A 22,112-nucleotide genomic window follows, 5' to 3' on the forward strand; every position below is an offset into this window, starting at 1 on the left:
TTCACAGAATCCACCGTCTCCTTCCGCAGAGATTCTGCCGAGTCATTGTAAAATCAAAACCCTAGAATGAATCTGCCTGCTCTGCTCCAACCGAGCACGACACGGGCGCCACTGGTGTGTCATGTACACGCCAGGCGAGGCACGACACGTAAACAGTCGCGCATTAACATAGGTCTCTGGGCGGCTGTTGCTTTCACGATGCGTCAGAGGAGACGGCCATGCTTCAGTTTCAATGAGAGCCAATAGACACGACAGCAGAACATGAAAGTGCTATTTGAGTAAAGCAAATCTGTGTTCCTTCTGTGTACTTGTTAGTCTTTTTCTTTTGGACTTACCACCCCAGAAAATTTGGTTAAAAAAAAAAAAAAGACTTTCACATGGCGCTTAACAGAAAGTGCCAAAAGTAGATGTCACCCGAGCAGGATGTGGCTCGATATCGCAAGCAGAATGATAAATAAATAAATAACAATCACATTCACTGATGCACGTTTCCTGTGGCGCATGGATCCTCCTGAATCTGGCGCCCGTTGAACTGAGTTTTTCAGCGAGTTTTTCAAAAGCGAACCTGAACTTTGGTTGAAATAATGAGAAAGGATGAATAAATGATTCCACCAGGGTCAGCAGCAGCAGCAGCCATCGTCTCAGGTCACCAGACTGTCGTCCGAGTTTTCTTTTTTAACCATCAGAACACGGTCAGAACAGCAGAAAACCAGCACATACGAACCACATATCAGCCACATTCAGGGTGAGAGGAAGATGGCGTCAGTTCCCCCACCACACTTCCACTAAGGACCTGTTCCTGAGGCTTCCACCAAGGACAGGGAAGGACCTTGTGCTCCAAGTCCAAAGGTCCAGATGCAGGCAGAGGGCGACCGTTCTTCTGTCTTATCTTCATTGTTTTTGTCTTTTTATCCTCCCACCTTTTTGCTGCCATCCCACTGTTCCAGTCCCGTTTGGCTGCACCCCGATTCAATAAGCAGGGCTCCCACTAAATCGATGAATGCTTTTTGAAGGAGTCTTCAGGTCACATTGTGTATTCCACGTCTTGTGAGGACACGTGCACATGAGTCAGTCAGTCAGTGTGCAGGGAAACAGGCGAACTTTTCAACTTGATGACGCAACACGAGCGAGCGATTTGACAGGTCAAAATGTTAAACATCACTGTGGATGGTATTTTTCCAGACTGTCTTAGATCTCAATTCTTTTTTCTCTCACGCAGAGATTGAGAAACTCCTCAGAGGGAGACACCAAATCGGCAGTGGAGCTGGGTCGCTGAGGAATCAGTGAGTCAAATCTGGAGGGGTTGCACTCGATGCTGCAACTCTGTGTGTGAGTGGGCTTGTATATCCTACTTTGTGGGGACCAATTCTTGACAAAACACTATTCTTGTAAGGATGGTTCAGCAGAGTAAGGCGCTAAATTATCTGCACGATGCTGAAGATTTCTGCTGCCATCAGGGGGCAACGCTTGCGTCCAGCTAACTGGGGTCTGTTGGTTTCCTTGTGACTTGAGTGCCATTCCATTTTTTGACATCTTCAGAATCCCACACATCCATGTGAGTCCCACTGACTCAAGCTAAACAGCCGCTCAGGAGCAAGCTGGGCTACAGCAACATGCTAGTGAGCACGACCTGAGCACAGGCTTCTGCAGGGGTGAAGCTGGTGAGACGTCTGAAGAACACCACCCACGTGAAGGCGTTCAGATGAGACCTCTTTTTTTTTGTAATCACACATTGCCAAGATAAACAACTATTTGAGTTTAATCCAGAATTTCATCATCCCAAATCTCTGATGGAACAGTTTCGTAATGGTGAAGCTTGGAGTGAGAGCAGGAACTGTAGAGCTATAAATGACAGACAGAGCGAGAGGTTTGATAAACGGAGAAAAACATCTGACGAAAGCAAAGAGCAGAGAGAAAGTACACTCCCATTCAATCGTGTTATTTGGAGGGAGCTTAAAGCAGAGCGGCCCAGCTTTAGTGAAATCGGGAGGGTGCTCGCCGGCATCCCAAGTGGCGGGGGGTGGGGGGGATTTCGGTTCCCTTTTCTGGGAATGTCTGGGCTTCCCTCCTGGCAAGCTGGGAGAGGTGTCCGGAGAGAGGGAAGAGTTTGAAGATCCGGACACGATGGCAGGGTCTAAAGTGTCTAGATTTGAAGAACAAGCCCAGTCTGTTTATATTTGGCGTAAAGGCGGATAAAGAAGAGCGTCGTCATGGTTACCGAGGGCACCCCGATGGCTTTGACTGTGTGACTGCAGTTTTCGATGTGCCATCTCGTCCTGGAAAAATGAGGTGGAGATAATTCTTTTCCAAACACTTGCTGTCAGCCGGCTGGCAGGTCCCTTCTCTTAATCCTCTCCAGCCCAAACGCCTCTTTTGTTTACCACATGATCAACTTTTCTTTTCAGGCCGCTACAGGAGATTGTAGATTTCTTTCTGTTTTTTTTTTTTTGGCTCCGACCACATTCTATTCAGGGAACCGAGATCAGTGGGCCTCACTGACAGACGGACAGGTGCGCGAGCATCAAAATCTTTCCCATGATTCCCCACAACAGCCAGAGCCCCAGGAGGCCGGCGGTAACCCGGTTTCTGCACACACTCTCACAGTGGCAGGTTTGGGCTGATGATGGCGAGGTTGGTGAGCAGAGACAGACACTGAGATGACGGGAGGCTGCTGACGTTCATCGAATCTAAAGGTGCAGTATGAAATATTCAAAATTTCAGCTGGTCCCAGTTAACATCGATCCATTCCACTTTTATCACAAAGGTCCACAAGCAAGACACATAGGAGGTCTGGATACTCATAAAAAAAAATGAAGCTCTAAACAGGCTACAACCAAAAGTGGACTACAACAAGGAAAGTGGGAGGAGCAACGTGGAAGGTAAGACAATAACCAGGGTAGAGGAGGCGTCAGAGAAGAGGACCGCCAAACCCCAGGGTGAATCGAGACCAAAAGCAGTCTAGTCCAGCCTCTTTTGCAGGATTAACTTTTGACCAAACTTTTCTTTATGTTTACCTTCCAGGTGACGCTAAAAGTTTGCCGTCACTTCAGTGAAAGTTGCTTCACAAATGTGACATTATGTGGACTGTTTTCTCTTCATTGCTGACTTCGACAACATCTACGCTGAGCACTCCTTTCTACATAATACGTCAAAGTGGAGCATCTGCATTGAAATGTGCAGTAAATGGCAAACTGGTCGGAAAAAAAACACTTTTGAGTGTATACTGTAGCCCCAGTGTTTTACGGCACAAGACTGGTGTTTCAAGTTCAATGACAAATGTGATGCACACTTGGATCAGTAACGGGAAAAAGAGCACCTTGAGGGTATTTATCCCGCTAGTTTATTGCCATTACATTTTTGCTGTTACCTGAAGCGATTGGTGCGTCAGGTGTCCTGACTAGCTCATTCCATTTCTCCCATGAGAAACAAATCTGCCCATCCACTGATTCCGAACAGCTACTACCATCAATCATTCCCCACATATTTTATAGCTGTGCTGACATTGGTGTGCACCAGAGGGCGACCTGATGCACACTGAGTTACTGACGACTGCCTAGCAGTGAATTGCTACACTGGGAGTCCCACACGTTCAGGTGAGTCCCACTGATTCACCTGCTCGTATTTATGCAAGTGGATAGTATGATAATTCGTGAGGAGAGGTGAAGCGGAATTCTTACATCTACAAAAGCATCGAACACCGAGTTTGAGTGTTTTGGTTTTCTATAGGAGGGAGTGGTGCTGGTTCGGCATCATGTCAGGACTCCTCATGGAAGGAGCCCATGTGAGGAGGGCCTCAGGTCAGTTCGACTAGGCTCAACACGGGCGTGGAAATGGCTAATAGCAAGCATTGTGCGGCATTTGGGTCAATAACAGGAGTGTTTGGGAGGGTAGCAACACAAGTGAAACCAGAATGGAAATGAGAAGCGTAAAGTTCAGCGGCACTTTAGGGGAAGCCATGGATTCCGCTGGATGCTGAGGTTTGGACTTGCAATGCTTGAATGGGTCACATGAGTCACTTGTTTTTGTGGCTTGATTCGAAGCATGTTGGGCTCTTGGTCACACAGGTTTTTGGAGCCGTGCCACGAGCGCTTGGATGAACACCAGTCGAGGGAACTGCTTGGACGGCTGACAAGTGTTAGGAGGTCAAATAGAACTGCGTGAGTTGTTGGAAGTTAAGACGCGAAGATTGTAATGTGGCGGCAAACACTTGGACGAGTGATGTCTGAAAGCTTCGGCCTGGTTCCTGGAGGCACAGCCGGGTCTCGGTGGGCGACAGGAGCTCTCACCTCTGGATGCTCCTGCTGTCTGCACTTACACACAGAAAAACAAACTTCTCCACATCATGTTTAATCTCCGCTGGAACACTGATTGTATTTCTCTGCAGACTAATCTGATCAGCCTGGGCCACGGCGTCTGACCCGGGACCTCCGGGATCGTCTGGGTTAATGGCAGCGGTTTAATCCTCCGTGATGACTCTTTGTTTATCTTGAATCAGACAGAGTTGCTGGTGTGAATCCTCACACGGACGTGCACTTCACTCATGAGCTGAAGCAATCGCATTACTCCCGATACCTGAAGGACTGAACGGACATTACATTCAGGTGGTGAGTGACTCCTCGTTTGTCGGCATCACACCGAGGCTAAAGTGCTCTTGAGCAATACACTGATCAGACACACAAGTTCTGCAAACACAGCTTTTATTAGAAAAACACCAACTTTGTTGGTGATGTCTGTATTGTGTTTCTTGTGTGTAAAGTACACTTTGTTGCAAGTGTTGCATGAATGCGTGTGTATTACCTGTGTGCCGTTAGTTTCTTTGTGCTCGGTTTGCTCAGCCAGCGTGAGTATTGTGTGTACACAGCTGTAACCAGTACATGTTTTTACTTTGCATTTTCAAGTGGGCGGATAAATATGACAATCCAAAATATATCTTTTTTAATTGTGCACTGTACCAGTTCATGTACTTGTGTTGTGTTTGTTTGTCCTGGTGTGCATGTTCATGGTTGGCGACTGTGTTCACATGAGTAAATGTTTGTGTTTAGCTGTGTGTTATGAGTGTACACTAGAGTGTGTGTGTGTCTACGTGGGCTTGGTGAGTAGCTGCGTCGAGAAGTCGTACAAATCCTTGTTGACTTTCTTCAGCGTCTGGACTTCTTCCTCCAGCTCAGCGACTCGAACCTTCGTGTTCTCGCCGTCTCCGAACACAGACTGAAACACGGAAAATGTGTGTCGACGTCACAGGAACCTTGTGCTTCCCTGTCTGACTTTGTCGCCTCACAAACACTGATATCTGCGACTCTGGCTCTCGAGTGCAACAACCAAACATTCCTCCGTCTCCTTGAGCAACCGTCCGAGTCGGATTTGAACCAACTTGTCATCGCTAGCGTTTCAAACAAGGTCGACACCGTAAGACTTGTCTCACCTTGTCGGTCACGGCGTTCATTAGGGAGTTCAGCTTGTCGGCTTTCTGCAGGTACGTCTCCCCCTCCTCCTGGGAACACCAAACAACACTACGTTGACATTGTCCCAGCAACCAGTAACATTATGACCGCCTCAGTGTGACATCTTTTTCCTTGATGGTTTTCCAGCACCTCTCCAAAATCACACCTTGTAATTTCCTGATTCTATCTCATGTCAAATTATTCTATGGTTCACTCTTTTCACCATGGACTTATTTTGTATTGTTCAAAGGTTTATGCCATTAAATCTCATGCCTTTCATTTCCCCAGTCGACTTGAGCAATCTACAGTCTGACTTTTATTTATATTCTAGGTCACCACATTAACGAAGGGCGACTCTTTGTTTTTATTCTTAACATATAAAAATGAATTACTGTCTTTTACTGCGCTCTCATAACTTTTGGATTTCCATAAATACAGTGCACTCCACGTTCCCCACAATATCCCTGGTTCACCTGGGAGTAGAGCCCCAGGCGGATGCAAACTTCTCCAGAGTCTTCGGCTCCCTCCGACGTCTGGATGTGTCGACTGAACCGGGGTAAGGGGACGGCGGGACGGCTGTCGGGGAGGAACATGTTGGCAGGCGCCACCATGATGAAGGCGTTTGTGACCGGACCTGGAAAACACAAAGCCAAGTTTCTTCAGAAATGAGTTCACGTGCATGTGTTGATGTGAACCAAGGCAGACGACCGCGTCAGAGAACCTATGAGAACTGCTCCATCAAATAAAATAAACACAGATCCAGAGACTCAGAGTCGTCCAGTGTCATTATCAAAGGTTCCCTGCATTAAAAATCCGTTTAAAACCACCATTGTGAACCAAAGTCCACCACACTCTCCACAGCTGTCATACGGCGGCGTTGGCTGTCAAACGTTCGCCGTCGTGGTCTGGTCATGTTCATGTATGCAGGTCCAATGCAGCGAGTGTGTCACGTGTTTATCGAATTTATCGAAGAATTGTTGGCGGTATATTGTGTACGATAAGTTATCGCCCATCCCTAGTACAAAGTGTGCGACACCATGGGAGAGAGAAGATGTTGCTCATGGGGCTTCCCCACAGCTTCTCCATCATGAGAGATTTGGTCTGGGGAGGATTCTGGAGCGGAGGAAGTCTGGTCTTTCCTGATTTAACTGCTGCCCCTGCGACTCCACCTCCGATAAGAAGCCAAAGTTGAGTGGAAACACAGACGGATGGACGAGTTAATGCAGCAGGACATCATACACAGAGGCTCTACCTCGAATTCTACAGAAGCCTGAGTGTGTATCTCTTTGAACAACTCGTGTTCTCACTCAGACTCATCTTTCACAGCACTGCCACTGATGCTTTTTGACGCTCGATCGACTCTCATGCTGTATCACTTCATCAAATGATGCAATCCTCAGGGCCAACAACCTCAGAAGAGAATCATGATGTAAATAAATGCCACAAACAGGGATTCTGGGTCAAATCGGGTCGCGTTCCCAGATCAATAGATGGCTGTCGCGAGCACAGTGATTGAGGAGACCAAACCTTTGGGACTAAAGTAAAAAGATGGAAGGCAGCAATGACGTGGAAAGTAGAATCTCCTCGCAAAATAAAAGATGAATCAGTGGGACTCTTGTGCGGCGTGCTCCCGGAACAGTCCGGCAGCGGACGAGGGAGAACTGTGACAAATCTCTGGAGATTAGCGATGGAGCCCAACTCTGGAATCATTCATGAGCCCGGCAGCCTGACTGAATCATTCATCATTAACAGGCGGGAGAGTGACGCCGCCACAGGTCCAACCCGAGGACTCCTTTTGATCACATTAACATTGTGTCAACGTCTCACTTGAGAACTTAATTCACTTTCCTGGACCGTCACAGCACCTGGATCCAAGTGGGCTCAATTTTTAATTACAATCTCGCTGAAAGACGTTCACTTCGCCGGCTTGGAGTTCAAGTTAATAAGCCGCCGACGGGTGTTGCAAATTGGGTATCTAAACGCCCGGCTCCCCCGCGGCTCAGCTGGAAGTCTTGTTGGAGCTGTGCCACCCACCGTGACTGGCAACCAACGTGGCCGAGTGGGCGAACACAGCTGGTGCATTTGAACCTCAAGAGGCAAGAGCTGATGCAGAAGGTACGGAGGGAGAGCCAGCATTCTCACACTTACTGACAACTGTCGCACTGCAACAACAAAGTACCGTCTTCATGACATGTCCCTGGTGAAGCTGCTCAGTAAGTGTACATACAAATTCATATTCAAGAGCCAGAAGTGACCAGCCAACCATACTTGGGCGCACACACAGATGCCACTCATTCTTTGATCGCTAGATACCAATTGTGTTTTATTGGCATCTGGAACATGGAGAAGACACCAGAACGTCTCTCACCTGTTCTGGTTTGCTACTGTGCCGTGAAATTTTTTTCGTTTTCCCTTGTCTTTGGGTGTTACCGGTCTCTCGAGGTCTTCCCATTTCCACTTTGCCTGGCCACTTTTCGGACATTATTCTTGCACATCCATGAACTGTGGCTCCTCCCTGACGTCCTCAGATGAGATCCTTTCTTGGTAATTCGAGTTTTGAACACCTGAGTGTCCCCCAGCTCCCAACGTATCAAAAACGCTGTCACTCTTGTCGCATCTCAAGTGACCAAATTCAGTCTTCTGAAACTACATAATGGCTAAATGCAGGCGGGTTGCATGTATTTGAATAACTCTAGTTATTTTATTACAAAGATGCCAGTTGCAGCAACACATTGTGACTCTGATCCACGTGGTGATGAAGGTCAAGTGGACAAAAAAGTCGCTGAAGTGATGTATTGACTCATTTAGTGCCACAATTCAAAAGCTTGGATCGATACCTTACTTGTGATGCTACGTGTGAAATCAGCGGACCGTGAGGTACGACACCAGTTATATGGTACCTCTTCAAAACTGGTGTATTGAGAGGCACATGCAGTAGTCGAGTAGTAAAAAAAATAAATAATAATAATCATAATAATAATAATAAATCAGGGGAGCTTTTTTTTCACGTTTAAAATGGGAGGGGCTACATTCTTTGTGTGACAGAGACATAGCAACCCACTAGGCCTTGCTTGATAAAGGTGCCCCAATTTTCCTCCTCCTCAGATCCCTCAAAGTTACTCTCCATCAGTTCCATGCATTACATTTAAAAGTCTGCATGCAAACCGGCAACCCATGGCGATACTTGACAACCACTAGGCCACTGACATATTGCATGCAAATGTGAACCAAATACTGCACATGAAAAATACGCATTTGTTGAAATACCCACCCAAAATTTCTGTGTAGGTGCTTATGGGAGAGGATATGTTTACAGAGGTTTGGGGAGTAACTTTGTTTTTTTATGCTCTATAGTTGTGATCAGTTGTTGTCATTTAGCAAGGTGCGTGTGCAGTGTTACTGAGCTTTGTGTGTCGCCTTGTCGAGTCGATAAACGTTAAGTGTTGCGGCCGTGCGGGCTATGGGTCACTGGAGAGATAAAAGAACCACCCGCTTTGCTTCCTTTTTTTAGCTTTAATATTGCCACATTGTATTTCCAACAATGACTGTAAAAAGGGGTCGGGAGGTTAGGAGGGGGTGCCCCCCACCCCCATCAACTCGGGTACTGGCTCACCATATGATTTCTAATTTCCTCTCCCTTGGCTTCTCGAAGTGTCACCTGATGGTTTCTATTGCTGTCTTTCCAGCTCTAAGGTTGGATCCATCCTTACAGGGTCCAGACACGCTGCATTTTAAAGTCCTCTCCTTAATCCGGTGTACCGGGTCAATGATGAAATCCTGCCTCTGGTTTCACTCCAAGGTGAAGAATCAATTTGCCGTTTCTGTTGCAAATATGTTGATTGAATTGGGCTTTACACGCAAACACCAGGGATCATGGGCAGAATAGAACCAGCAGGTGAAAATCCACCATAGAGCGGAACCTTTAAAAGAAACGCTGGGATGCAACAGTGAAAGAATCCTGCCTGCTCAGAGCTGTCAGCTGACCCGGTGACATCACCACTGCATGAGGAGGAGACAAACTCGGGCCCGCAGGCGTCCCGCAGATCAAAGCAGCGAGGAATTTCTTCAATTTGGAACCTAAAATAACCCGCCGCCGAGCAGAGGAGTGTGAAGACTTAGCCGAGCTGCCGCCGCCGACTGTTTAAGCGCTAAATCAAATTCACCCGAACAATATTAGAGCTAATCATATAAAGGGAGTTTAGTCAACTAGCAATAACCTTTTCACCGGCAGCAGGGCTCCAGACAGCAAGCCAGTTTAAAAATAGGTCAACAAAAACCCATTTGGAAGGAACAAGGGGAACAAAAGTTCACTTGATAGGTGCTAATGCTGCAGGCGACACATCTCCCAGTGCAATGTCAGCCTTATTTGCCCAGTCCAAACTCTGCTAAAAGTTTTGCACTTGGCTATTGTTCTGTTGAAACTGATCACTTCTAACATACAGAGGCACCATCTCTGTTCAAATAATGTTTTTTTTTCCCTTTTTTATGCTAGGTTCAACCTTCAGAAAAGCCACTTTTGGAGAGTATGGTCTTCCTAACAAAGTGAGGGACGGGTATATTGGAGAAGCGTCTTCAGACCTGACAACTCAGTATCAGTCTGTCATGATGAAGACAGAGCTGAGCCAAAAGACTAAGCCCACCATTTCAACAGTCTGCTTCTTTAGGTAGTGACTGAAAAAATAGGATTAACAAGAAGTCATCTTGTGTCACTGTCTGTCCGACAGACCCAGGACACACAGAGCAGTGCTTCTCAATTATTTTCTGTTGCGCTACCCCCCCAGGAAGGAGTAAACATTTCGCGTTCCCCCAACTCGCCATCGCCTCTGTAAATAGTATTATTTGTCTATAAAATAATTTAAAGTCCACCTCTGAGTATCCTTGTTAACATTAAAGACAAGAAAAAAGAAAGTAATATAGATCAACTTACAGTAAAGAACAACTTTATTAACATTGTTTTTTCTGTAACAGAAAAGACTTCAAGTGCATCAATTTGCTTGAAAAAAAAAAAAAAAAAACGAGTGGATGAGCAATTACACTTTACTCTAGTACGGCAAAATACTATGTTCCCCAAGGTCACATGCACTCGCCCTGGCATCGCTCTGCGCCCCCTTCAAGGGAGCCCGCCCCACTATTTGAGCAGGACTGCACTAGAGCAATGTCTCTCAGAAGACCAGAAATTAACCTTATTGTTCCACCACAAGAGCTGGAGGAGAGGGCTCTACAGTTTCCTTTTCTTTGGCTGGCTCCACAACCTGACTTCAGAACAGTGGAATGAAGTTGGCAATTCAATGGACAGGGCAGAACTGCAGGTTTGAGAAAGGGTCTTTCTGTGCCACTAGTTTGTCGACACAAAAGCCTCTAAAGTATCAGTTAAGGACAATGTCAGTCTACTTATCCCAACAGTGGGATGCAGATTAAACAGAAACCAGGGTCGTATCAGGACCACGTTCCTTCCATCTAGGGTAAAATTAAAATTGGTGGCTCAATATACCATGGGCTGTGCAGAGAGATGCAAGAGGTGTGTCAGAAAAGTTCCAGGACTGGTGCCACAAAAAATGTATTTCAAACACAAACTGCAAACTAAGAGGCTTCCCTTGAAAGTGACCCACCTGGACTGATCTTAGCTGCCTGCAGCCATCAAACTTCTTCCCACGTGATTTTACATATACATACTTCCTTTCAGTTTGCCAAGCAATGCACTCATGGCATCAAACAAACTTGAAGGTTGAACTCCTGTCAGAAATAGGAATCAGCAAAATGGAAGACACTTGACTGAATACTGAAAAACAAAAAGACAAATGGGGTTCCAATTTTTTTTTTCACTATTTAAAAAAAAAAAAATATATATATATTGCTAGAATACTTCTATCAAATCAAATATGAAAATATAATTACACAGCTGAAATGTTGAAAAACAAATTTAATGTGGCAGTAATATCAAACTACTTATTTTACAAGGCATTTCCCCTGCAAGAGATACTCTCTGCTGGACACCTGTTGGCTGTCATTGACCACTGTCTTCCACCAATATAAGACTTGTATATCCTCTTCATGCTCATCAGCTGCGCAGCCATCATGCAAAAAGAGACTGAACCGATCTGACAAACAAAACCTTCAGCTGCAAACCCAAACTTGTTCTCATTATATCGCTTACTTTCCTCTGAACGCCACCAGTTGTTCAGCTTCAGGGCTAGAATAACTTCAGCACTGGCTCTCTGCTCTTCCACTTCAATTTATAATGGCACCGATTCACCACCATCCCTTCAACTTTTGAACTGCAGAGCTGCTCTTTGATTGGCCCATTTCTGTCAATCCTCCCCAGACAGGCTGTGATTTCCAGAACCGGCACCGAGGCTTCGGCAGAGGTGATGAGAAAAATGGCATTAAAGGAGGGTCGGCTCCTGGAAACATCCTCAATACCGACTGTTATCTCCCTCTGTAGGCCGAGAGTGGCTCCATAAAGAAAGCATGAATAACAAAATGAAACGCTCTTGAGGTGATTACACCACTTGAGCATTCCCCGCAGTGACAGGGAGGGACATGGGAAGTGAGAAACTGGGCTCTTTATGGCAGTTAACTTCAACCACAGGTCTGGTCGACCAGTGATCTGCTGCCAGAGTGATATTGTTACCGTTGCACCACAGATAGCGGCGTTTAAGATGAAATGCAATGTTTAATATGGGTGTGTGTTTGTGTGTGTGAGAGGGAGATCGGTTTATTTGTTGCTGTTAGGACCAATTTGACTGAATTTGAGGAGTAAAACAACAAAATTACTGGGTCATGATAATAAGGTTTCAGTTTGGTTCAGAGTCCTGGTTCAGGTTATGTCAATGTGAGGTCCTCATAAGGACAGAGCTACAAGTGAGTGATTCTTGGATGAGCTCAGCACTTCTGGTGCGACTTTGAAACGGTGGATTAAAAATGTCACCCGCCCCACCCCATCACACCTTGCTATACATTTGTTGAGGCACTTCAAACGTCACAGATGTGTCAAATGTTTGACAAGTCACAATATATAAACCAACTGTCGCACATGGAAACTCATCCCTGCTTTGTCAACAGCAGGTGTTGCTGGTGTTTCCCACTATCGCAACAACTCAAAACATGTCGAGCCATGAATCTACAAATGAATTCTTTATCGCCGTGACTCTCATTTTTCTCTTTGAAAGGGTGAAGGAGCTGACATTTTACTGATTCCACATCGAAGAATGATGACAAAATAGACAAACAGTTTCTTATATGCATGGTTAAGCTTTACACTACCAATGTTCTTTTTGTGCCTCATAGCCCCGTAATTGGATGAAAGCACGCTGTGTGTCTCAGAGACAACATCATGAATCTTGTTCACATGCAAAAAGGATGACTATGACTCCACCTGCGCTGAGGAGCTCCTGGTAATGAAGGAACAAGACGGCGTACACAAATGAGTTTTCACTGGAGACACCAGCTCAGTCATCCAGGAGAGACTCCACATGGCCAGATGCCACTTGAGGATACTCTGTGGATGCAGACACTGAGCAAACCAGAACGCAGGAGACTCCATCTCCAGATTCCTAACTCCAAGTTTTAGTAACAGGAGCCAGCAAATTTCCCAAGAATAGGAGGCGACTACCTGATATGTTCCGACCTATTTTCACCCATCACAACACCAAACAGATATTTTCCAGCAGTCAGAGTCGAACTTAAGCGTCTCATTAGTAATTTGAAGAAGAAGTAGAGGTTCCTCTTCTGATCCCGTTTTTCTTTGACGTTTGTTCCGACCGAACCTGAACTCTGATTTATATTCGACTGAAGTTTGAGCGGGAACATAAAGAGACGAGCCGAAGGCCAGACGAAAGAAGGAAAAAAAAAAATGAAAAAAATAAAACAAGCATCAAAGTTTGATCACAAACCTGACAGGAGACGCAAGTGCAGAAACAGACACACACATCATTTACACCCCGTCAAAGCAGCTATAGAGGAACCTATCGCTTCAGACCACATTTCTGTAATTAAATGTTTCACAACAGTTTGAATGTGACACTGTTTGTTTACTAACTGCAACAGAGAGTCGTCTGCATAGAGTGACAAGAAGCCGATCATCTGGTTCCGAGGGACTATTGGAAACAAAAAACGCGCGTGTTCCGTCTAGAGCAGTATTGATACTTTTCAAACCAGTGAGTCAGGGTCACCACTGGAGATGGTAATTGACTGAAAAAAATCCTCTAAATAAGGGGAAGGACATTGATTTATTCATGTTATGGAAGGTTGAAGTCTCAACACGCTTTGGGAGCTATAATCATGACCCCTTCATGACAAGTCAATACGCAGCCCCCGAGAAGAGAGACAGGGAAACAAGCTATCTGCAGCAGTCCTTGACCCTTCCCTGTCTTCACATGTCCAGCTGGATGTGCGGCTTTAGTTCCGCGAGCAACTAAAGTCGCGCATCTTCATACACGTTCCTGTCATTTAGTTACTATGGTGTTTCTTTGGTACTGCATATTCCGTAAAAAAACGTGCTGAAAAACACCAGAAGCATCTCCACCTCCATGATGTTTTCCGCATGGTTTAGTATGTTTCAGCACATGGGATTTGATCTTTAAAAAGCAAACATTATTGTGACGGCTTGGTGGCTCTAAATTAAGCTGTGATGCCATGACGTTAAAAAATGTTGCGGAAGCCATGCTGCCATCACTTGTACAACAGATGCACAGATTCCATTCTTGGCCCACTGAACTCAAATGTAAATCCACAGAGTTTCACAGTCCTAAGAGTAAACATCTCTCTTGCTCAGGAGGATCATAAAGACAAGTCTCCGCCCCACACATATCTTGTGAAAACAGTGCTTTATCTGAGCCTCAGCAAAGTAACCGAAAGGATCTGTTACAGAAGCATAGTGGCTATATGACGCTTCCTGTCTGTCACCCTATTCCAGCGCTCCAGAACAGTGTTGGCAGGAAGAACCCCCACACAGTGTATCCTACATTATCCCTGCGCCAGTCACACTACACCACACATTGAGAAAACCATCAGAAATCTACCCCTACACTGGGATAATCTCTGTGGGGATCATGCAAGATCATGCGGTTTTCCACATGCACCGTACATCCACTTCCCCACAACGTCACGGTAGAATGAGGATTTGAGTTTGGAAATTGACTGGAACCATTTGCTCTTTATAGACTGACTTCCTGCCAGAAGGACCTGGGCACCCCGAGCAGGGTTTCCTCCAGGATCTTTTGGAACCGTGGCAATGTTGCAGCAATGACCAGGCTACAAGAAGAAAGCCATGACAAGTCCAGCCGGTCTTTCTGATGCAACTGATGAAACAGAAAACGACTGGAATAAAAAGAGAATCGCTGGTCTGTTTTCAACAGACGTTCCAACACAGAACATTTCCTCCACCAGAGAATGGCTAGAAGAGGAAATGGAAAGATGGAAATCAAAGGAAATTTATCTTTGTGGGTTCATGGAGAAAGACTGGAGGCCCAGCGGTCGTTACTGAACTTTCATTAACTTTGGCCAAGTGATAAGACGATCATCAGCTGGCAGCGGCTGAACCCGTCCACCCGCAGAAGAACAGTCTGAACTGAATGTTTCAGGAATGAAACTTCCCCGGTTGTCAGATTGAAATTGCCTTTTAAGTTCTTCTGAGAACCCCGAGTACTTGTGCTTTACCTCCTCACTGTTCAGCACCTGGATCTGACGGACCAACTCCTGAGTGGGAGTCCTGGTACCGTTCTATGTGACGGGGATGAATCTCTCCTCTGTAAACACTGAGGGCGACCAAAGCCTTCACTTGTGATACCATCACAATCCCCAAATGTTAAAATTAGATCAGAGACAGGCTGAAGGAAATAAAACCCCAAACCAAAAAAATCGTCTGCTTCACTCATAAAGCCAACAACCTGTGTGGGCCAGAATGGAAACAAACAAGCAGGCAACATTTTCATCTGCTCAGTCTATAATGTGATCTCTCAGCGTATTTGTGTTGTCCTGCCAGAGCGAGAAACAGCTTCCAGCTTATCAGGACCGAGCCAAAAACGGGCCGACGGCCCTGCCTTCGATCAGAGAATCAGCCTGACACAAGTGACGCTCTGCTGAGTGCGTTCCCGCCACGCTAATCTACGACTCGCACCCAGGAAGCGCGAGCGCAGATTCAATAGGATCAAGAGAGCCCCGCCCTCCAACCCACACTCTTCAGATAAAACACCTGAAATCCTGTCAAACCACTTGTTTTTTGGGGAAGGGGGTTGAATCTTGTACTAGCCGTCAATCCAGTGTCTTGGGATTCTTTCAAATTAAGTTTCCTGCAGGAGATCAATTTGGCTGCTGTGTTGACAACAAACCACTCGGGACACAGGAAGTTGTTGGAGGTAATGACTGTAGGAGCCGTGTCAAGCTTAGTTGACAACCGGCCGACTGATAACTTAGGAAACATGAAGCTCATTTGCATACAGAATGGAAGGATTTGGGGATCTTATTAACGAGAGCAGGTCTTAATAAAACATGTCCTTACCACCGTATAGACCCGAAGATCTCAAACTCAGTGTTAAAACACCTACTTTCAAGTGTCCCGTTTCTTTGCCTTTCTGTGGACAATTTAATAAAATTGCCGATTAGTCAGAAAACTTTTTAAAGGCAGCACAATCTAGATAAATACATTCTGTACCACTCAACATCCCACAAACAAATTAACGTAATAGAAGCTTGAACTGAATGTTTGCAGATGATTCAATGAAAGACAGGGAAGCCCCCGACCTGGCCCGTGAATTTTCCCTTAAATATCACTCCGTCTATATTGATTTTAGAATGAATATTTAATGCGGCGCGCCGGGGACGCGGGCCTTGGGGCTTGGCAGCATCGGTGTCTCGCTCAGGGGAGGTGATCACACAGATCAGTGCTGACTTTGAATCTGAGCATTCCTCCAGCGTGCGGGCGCCTCTGCAGCTGAATAAAACATAGAGCTACACAGAATCCTGCGAGACAACAGCCTGAAAGGCAAACAGGAAAAAAGACCGCCAGGTGACCTCGCCACGAGGCGAAGCGACCGTCCGCAACTCCGGGATTCTCGTACTCTGCTCTGTTAACCTCACTTTGCGCCGACTTCAAACACCACATAATTGAGCATCAGTATGCCGAGTTTGTTTACGATCGCAAGGACAAACGAAAAAGTCATTTCCATTGTTTAAACGTTATATCAGAACAAAAGGCTGATTTCATGATGGTTGTTCTAGAAACGTGAAGGACAGAGGGATTCATTACATCATGAAAGACAAACTTGTTTTTTTATGTGGTTTTCTCACAGCTGTACAGCCCAGCTTTGCATCCACGGACCTGCAATGTGGCACATGTGGATCGAACCACCTCCACCTCCTGAAGCTCATAAGTAACTCACCGAAAGGTGGAGCTAGACGATTATGGCAAAAATGAATGCCAATTTAATTTCTTGGTTTAATGCACAGCAATCCCAATCTCAATTCGGTTTGTTCCCCAAATATCTTTATCGTTCTAAAACAAGAAACTGATAAGAACATGCACAAATGTACAATATAGGCGTATTTATTGAAACAACTGAATTGAAAGCAGATCAAAAAAAAAAAAAAAGGAAATAAACAAAACACTTTTTAAAACTTTAATTTTTAATACTGGAAATGACTGAAATAACTTTTAGCTTGTTAATGTATTTAAACAAAACAAATGTTACGCTAGCATTTCTATTACCAAAACATTATTATTTATGGAACGAAAATAATTAAATGCGCAGAATATGCTGCGACTTGCAAAAAAACAACAAAAAAAAAAACATTGCCATGCAAAAATGGGAGAACAGAATGACATGTAAACAATTACTTTTAATAATGTAACAGAAAGTCTGTTTTCCCACAGTGTGTCATCCTGTTGTAACAAAGGACTCAGAGAGTTCCTTCAGGATAAAAGCTGCTTGTGTTGTACTGTTGACTTGTCTCCACAGCACTTCTGAGCATGACAGCTAATTCTTCTGGTTTTCCGGGGAACTTCCAACACTTGAATGCTTGTTGCGGAACTACCCAGCCATTACCGTATTTCAATGGTGAAGGGAATTAAGGTTGGTTTACTTGCAACTACAAGGTTTGAGCGCGATATGAAGAGTCTTTTTAACTTTCATTTTGTCACAAAAATGAAATTAAACAAGGACAATATGGGGGGTGAAAGCGTAGTAATGCCATGACATCATATGCTTATATAAATATTTAGTTGATCATGTATTAAGTCCCTCCAGAATGCCTTATTTTGCGACAGCCTATTTTACAAGAATGCAGTGGAAGCTGCGATCATTTACGGATTTAGAACAACATGACGGGAAATAAGGATCGTTTGTAATTCAGCTTGTAAAAAAATAGTGTTACATTTTAGCCTAAAAAAAGCTCCAGGCTGCAGTAATAAACCTGCTTTAATTTTTTAAGCAATGAGTATTTCCTCCCATTTTTTATGTACATGTCAAGTAAAAAAATGATGCTAATATATTGCAAGTACATCTTTGTTATTATGATGTTCCGAGAGTAGTTTCAGAGATTGGGCAAAGTTGCAGCGTCTCACACAGCGCGCAGGGATTGATAGATTTCCTGGAGGGACTTTTTATTATTCAATTTTATTTCCATATTGTTTGTAGACTTTCAACATGAATCATAAATATTGGAAGAGCTCCATGAGTCGTGAAGATCTAGGTGCCAGAACCACGGGAAAAACATGCAACCACCCAACAATGGCATTTGGAATTCAGTGACTTTGCAGGTGCCATTAAAATGAGCATCACCCATTAAAAAAATGTCATGCAACTTATTTTGATGGAAGGAGGAAGAAAAACAGACGAAAACAGTCATTTGCAGTCCGACTCAGACTTCATGGGAGCTGCATGAAGTCTGACTGCTCTAAACCAGAGGTTCTTAACCTTTCTGATCTCGGGGACCCACCTTTCCCAGAACAAATGGGTCCGGGGCCCATTCAAGGAATAAGACTGATTGATTCAAGTCAATTCAATGACATGAAAAATCCCAGGGCTTCTTAAAAGGCAACAAAACAGGTTACACGACGACACAACAGGCTGGTGAACAGCTGAATAACTCCCAGACAACGAAAGGGCTTGAAAGTAAATAAAAGGTGTAGAGCATGAATCAGCTCCTGATCTATCAGTTCACCCACCGACTCTCTGGGGCTGTTTCTCTCTGATAACGTGATTTTGAAAACATCATTTCAATCTCAGCAGGTCTCACCTCACCTTACTCTCTTCTGTTGTCCCAGTAATCTCCATCCACGTGCTGATGTAAAGTCAGTGTTTAAACACAGGTGACTCCTCCTGCTGCGTCGCCGAGGTCGTTATTCTCACTTAATGTACTGCCAAACAAACACTAACTCGACGTGTAAAGACTTGCACAGACTTCAGTCTTCATTCAGGATGTCAGCAACTCATCCCCCGAGAGACCCTACACTCAAGCGGGAACCGAATCAACAATTTAAAGTTTGGAACAACAGCACGCGCCGGTTATAATGGAGCCTCATTAGGATTCGGAGCATTTTTAGTACACAGGAGTCTGTGGCAACTCACAAACAAAAACTGAAATGAACACCCCTTCAGTGGTTGGTGGATGGAATATACAATGGGGAATTGTGCAACCTGAATGTCCGACATAGATGACACTGCTGTAACGTGCATCTGTCGTACGTTCCAGAAATGTGTTGGCCTGTTGCAAATAAACCGGAGGCAAAAGTCTTGGTTGGTGACCCGACCAAGAAGTGACCCCACAGGATGGCACTACACTCACCAGAAACAACAAGCTCATGTGGTAGAGAGGAATGTCTGCGGGAGGAAATTGTAGTATCTGCCACGATTTCAGGTCTCATCCGAAATTCTCTGGATTCTTAAATTCTACATAGAAATAAGTCAACCTGGAGTTGAGGAGTTGCCTACACTGTGGGACGGGGTGAGGGAACAGGCAAGTAGTATCGGAAGTTGCCGGGAAGAAAAACTCCACATTGAGTTCTTAAATCTAAATATAGCACAGACTATAGAACAGCGAAAATGCACTTTTGAGAAATGGTCAGATACAGCTCATATTCAAACAACACAACAAGTTTGATTTAAGAAGTGGTCAGGTTTCTACGTCCCACAGTATTTGCTGTAACCACCTCTCCATGTGGTAGCAGTAGCTCTACTTTGAGACTATGGCACGCTATTGCATGGCAGACTTCTCGATATCGAGACGATATAGGACTGCTAAGATCCGTTGGCACGTGGTGACACACATAAAAACATTGACAATGGATTTAATTCATTTCTTTCAAGTGTTGTTTTTCACTCAGAACTGCTGTTGCACTGTCTGTGGCATGGCACGCATATGTTGGTGGTCATGGTTGGAGCGACCAACAGCGCAACTTGGAATGAAGCTGATGTTCCTCTAACTTGACTACAAACCCTCGCTAACATGGTCACGGTCTTCGTAAAGTGGGCAGTGACATTGTTCACCTCGCTCTGCTCTGTGTCCTTGTTTTTATTACTTAAAAAAAATCTCTAGCTGCACATTGAAGGGCAGGCAGAGCAGTGGGTGCCTCGGCTTTACGTTGCAATAAGAGTCGGGGAAGATTTGATATTGTCGTTTGCGTGATGTTAATACAGTGGTACCTCGGTTCTCGACCACAATCCATTCCAGACGGCCGTTCGAGAAGCGAATTGCTCGAAATCTGAATCGATTTTTCCCATTACAATGAATGGAAAAAGAAATAATGCGTTCCAAGCCTTAAAATATTCTTTTGTAGGAGTGAATGTAGAGTGTCTGCTGCAGGTGCGCTGTTCCTCTATGTGTGTGGCCGCTGCATGTGGGAGGGGTTGCCGAGTGAGTGACGTCTCTCCAGAAGTGAAGAGGTGCCCGGTGCGTGTCCAGCTCTGAATGTGCGCTTCTGTGCAGTTTGGCTGTGACAAAGTCATAAACCAAGTCACGCTCTGTCCCAGACTCGCCTCATCCCTGTCCCAGCTCCAGCCCACAACAGGACATCAAACCCTGGAGGAGAGGTGTGGAGAGCGAGCACCTCCCCTGTGACACTCTACCACGGTCCAGTGTGGAGACAGGAAAGGTTTTACACCTCAATATGAAGAAAAAACAGCCAGTAAATGTAGCTAACGGGACACGTCTGCATACAGAGGCTGCGTTATACACAACGACAAAGCGCGTCGTGGGTCAGCTGATCGGTCCGCGCACTTTAAGTTTTTTCCAGATTTTTTCGGGGGCGTTCTGTTCGGGATTTTCATTCGAAAACTTCATTAAAACAACTCAAGGACATTAAAGACTGAAATAGGTGAGCGGTGGCACAAATTGGAACCTTGACATGACAGTTATTGTTCATTAATTACTCCTTCATTTCATAAAGTTTTAGTGATAGTTGCGGGAGCTGTGCTCAAACATTAGCCAGAATGAAACACATCTCAACGCTGAATTTACAGTAGCATTAAAACGCTATATAAGAAATTGCATGGTTGGATATCTTACAAGATTAAAAAAGATTGGAGTCGCCCCTTGACTCCGATCCAAGACCCACAAAAGGCAATAGATTCTTCTTCCAAACGACCCGAATGCATGATTGTTCAGGGGGGAAAAACCTCTGCGGTGGTCTTGTCAGACACGCACACAAACATCGACTTTCTAGTTAATGGAGTATGGATCACCAACAGCGAGAACACCAGGGGGTTGAAGCATGTCACATCTTCTCGGTTTAAGCATTCGGAGCGCGCACGCTCACTTCATAATGGGACCATACTAACTCTGCTCATTTGACGAAAGTTTTCAGAGAGGTCAAACGTCTTGTGAGTGCGCGTGTGTGTGTGTGTGTGTGTGTGTGTGTGTCCCAGAACAGCTGACCCACTGCGTGATTAGCAGTCCGGCAGACACGCCTCTCCATTAACATCACAGCGGGTCAATGAAACACCACTCGGGTCATTTCAACGACAAACAATAAATTATTTAGACACAAGGGGATCAACAAGGACACGGGACACAATTAAATATAAACGTTGGTGACTCCTCCCATGACCGTCTTTGCTGGGCTGCAATAATCATTCACTAACATCTGAATTGCATGTGTAAACCTTGACCCATGGGGGCCGAACCGGGCCCGCCTCAGTGAAATAAACATTCTCACAGAAAGACTTGCAGTCCAACTCAGATTCCCTATTCAACTTGGACAGCAAAACTTTTGGATGTTGATTTTCTCTCCTAAGAATCCGGGTGAAGAGGTGGAGAAACACACTACAGGGATAAGGAATGACAGTCAGTGGATGCAAGACAGCATGAACGTGCGCTATTGAGAGGGAAGCAGGCACCTTATAACAGGGAGGATGTGGAGGAGCCTGATCCAGACTCACAATGTGGCTGCGGAATGCTGCACCGCTGTATTGCTTACTGGATAAACTTACTGGAGTTTGTCTCCAACAACAACAACAAAGAATCTTTATTTTTTTAATATCATAGTTAAAACATCTGCAGAGATAGGCAATTCAATGGGTCACTATTGAGAGTATCTTCAGTAACTAACTGAGAATATGTTTGATACCATGTTTGTCCACTAAACTCAACCCTTCTCAAATCCCTTGGATTTGGTGTCGGAGCTGTGACTGACTTGCACTTAAGGTTGCAACGACAGAATACCAGGGGGGACAAAAT

The 22,112-nt window shown here is 45.1% G+C and overlaps 1 protein-coding gene across 1 annotated transcript in view; it reads right to left on the reverse strand.

Moving 5' to 3' along the window:
- Positions 1–4,691: 4,691 nt before the first annotated feature.
- wdr18 (WD repeat domain 18) overlaps positions 4,692–22,112 on the reverse strand; it is a 47,223-nt gene continuing 29,802 nt past the window's right edge. Inside the window, exons 8-10 of the mRNA XM_053853322.1 lie at positions 5,915–6,075; positions 5,423–5,491; positions 4,692–5,208 (exon numbers count right to left, since the gene is read on the reverse strand). Of these exons, the coding sequence (XP_053709297.1) occupies positions 5,080–5,208; positions 5,423–5,491; positions 5,915–6,075 (359 nt within the window). The 3' untranslated portion in view covers positions 4,692–5,079. The remainder of the gene's footprint in view (positions 5,209–5,422; positions 5,492–5,914; positions 6,076–22,112) is intronic.

This window comes from Synchiropus splendidus, chromosome 1 (assembly GCF_027744825.2).
Source record: "Synchiropus splendidus isolate RoL2022-P1 chromosome 1, RoL_Sspl_1.0, whole genome shotgun sequence".
Taxonomy (NCBI): Eukaryota; Metazoa; Chordata; class Actinopteri; order Syngnathiformes; family Callionymidae; genus Synchiropus; species Synchiropus splendidus.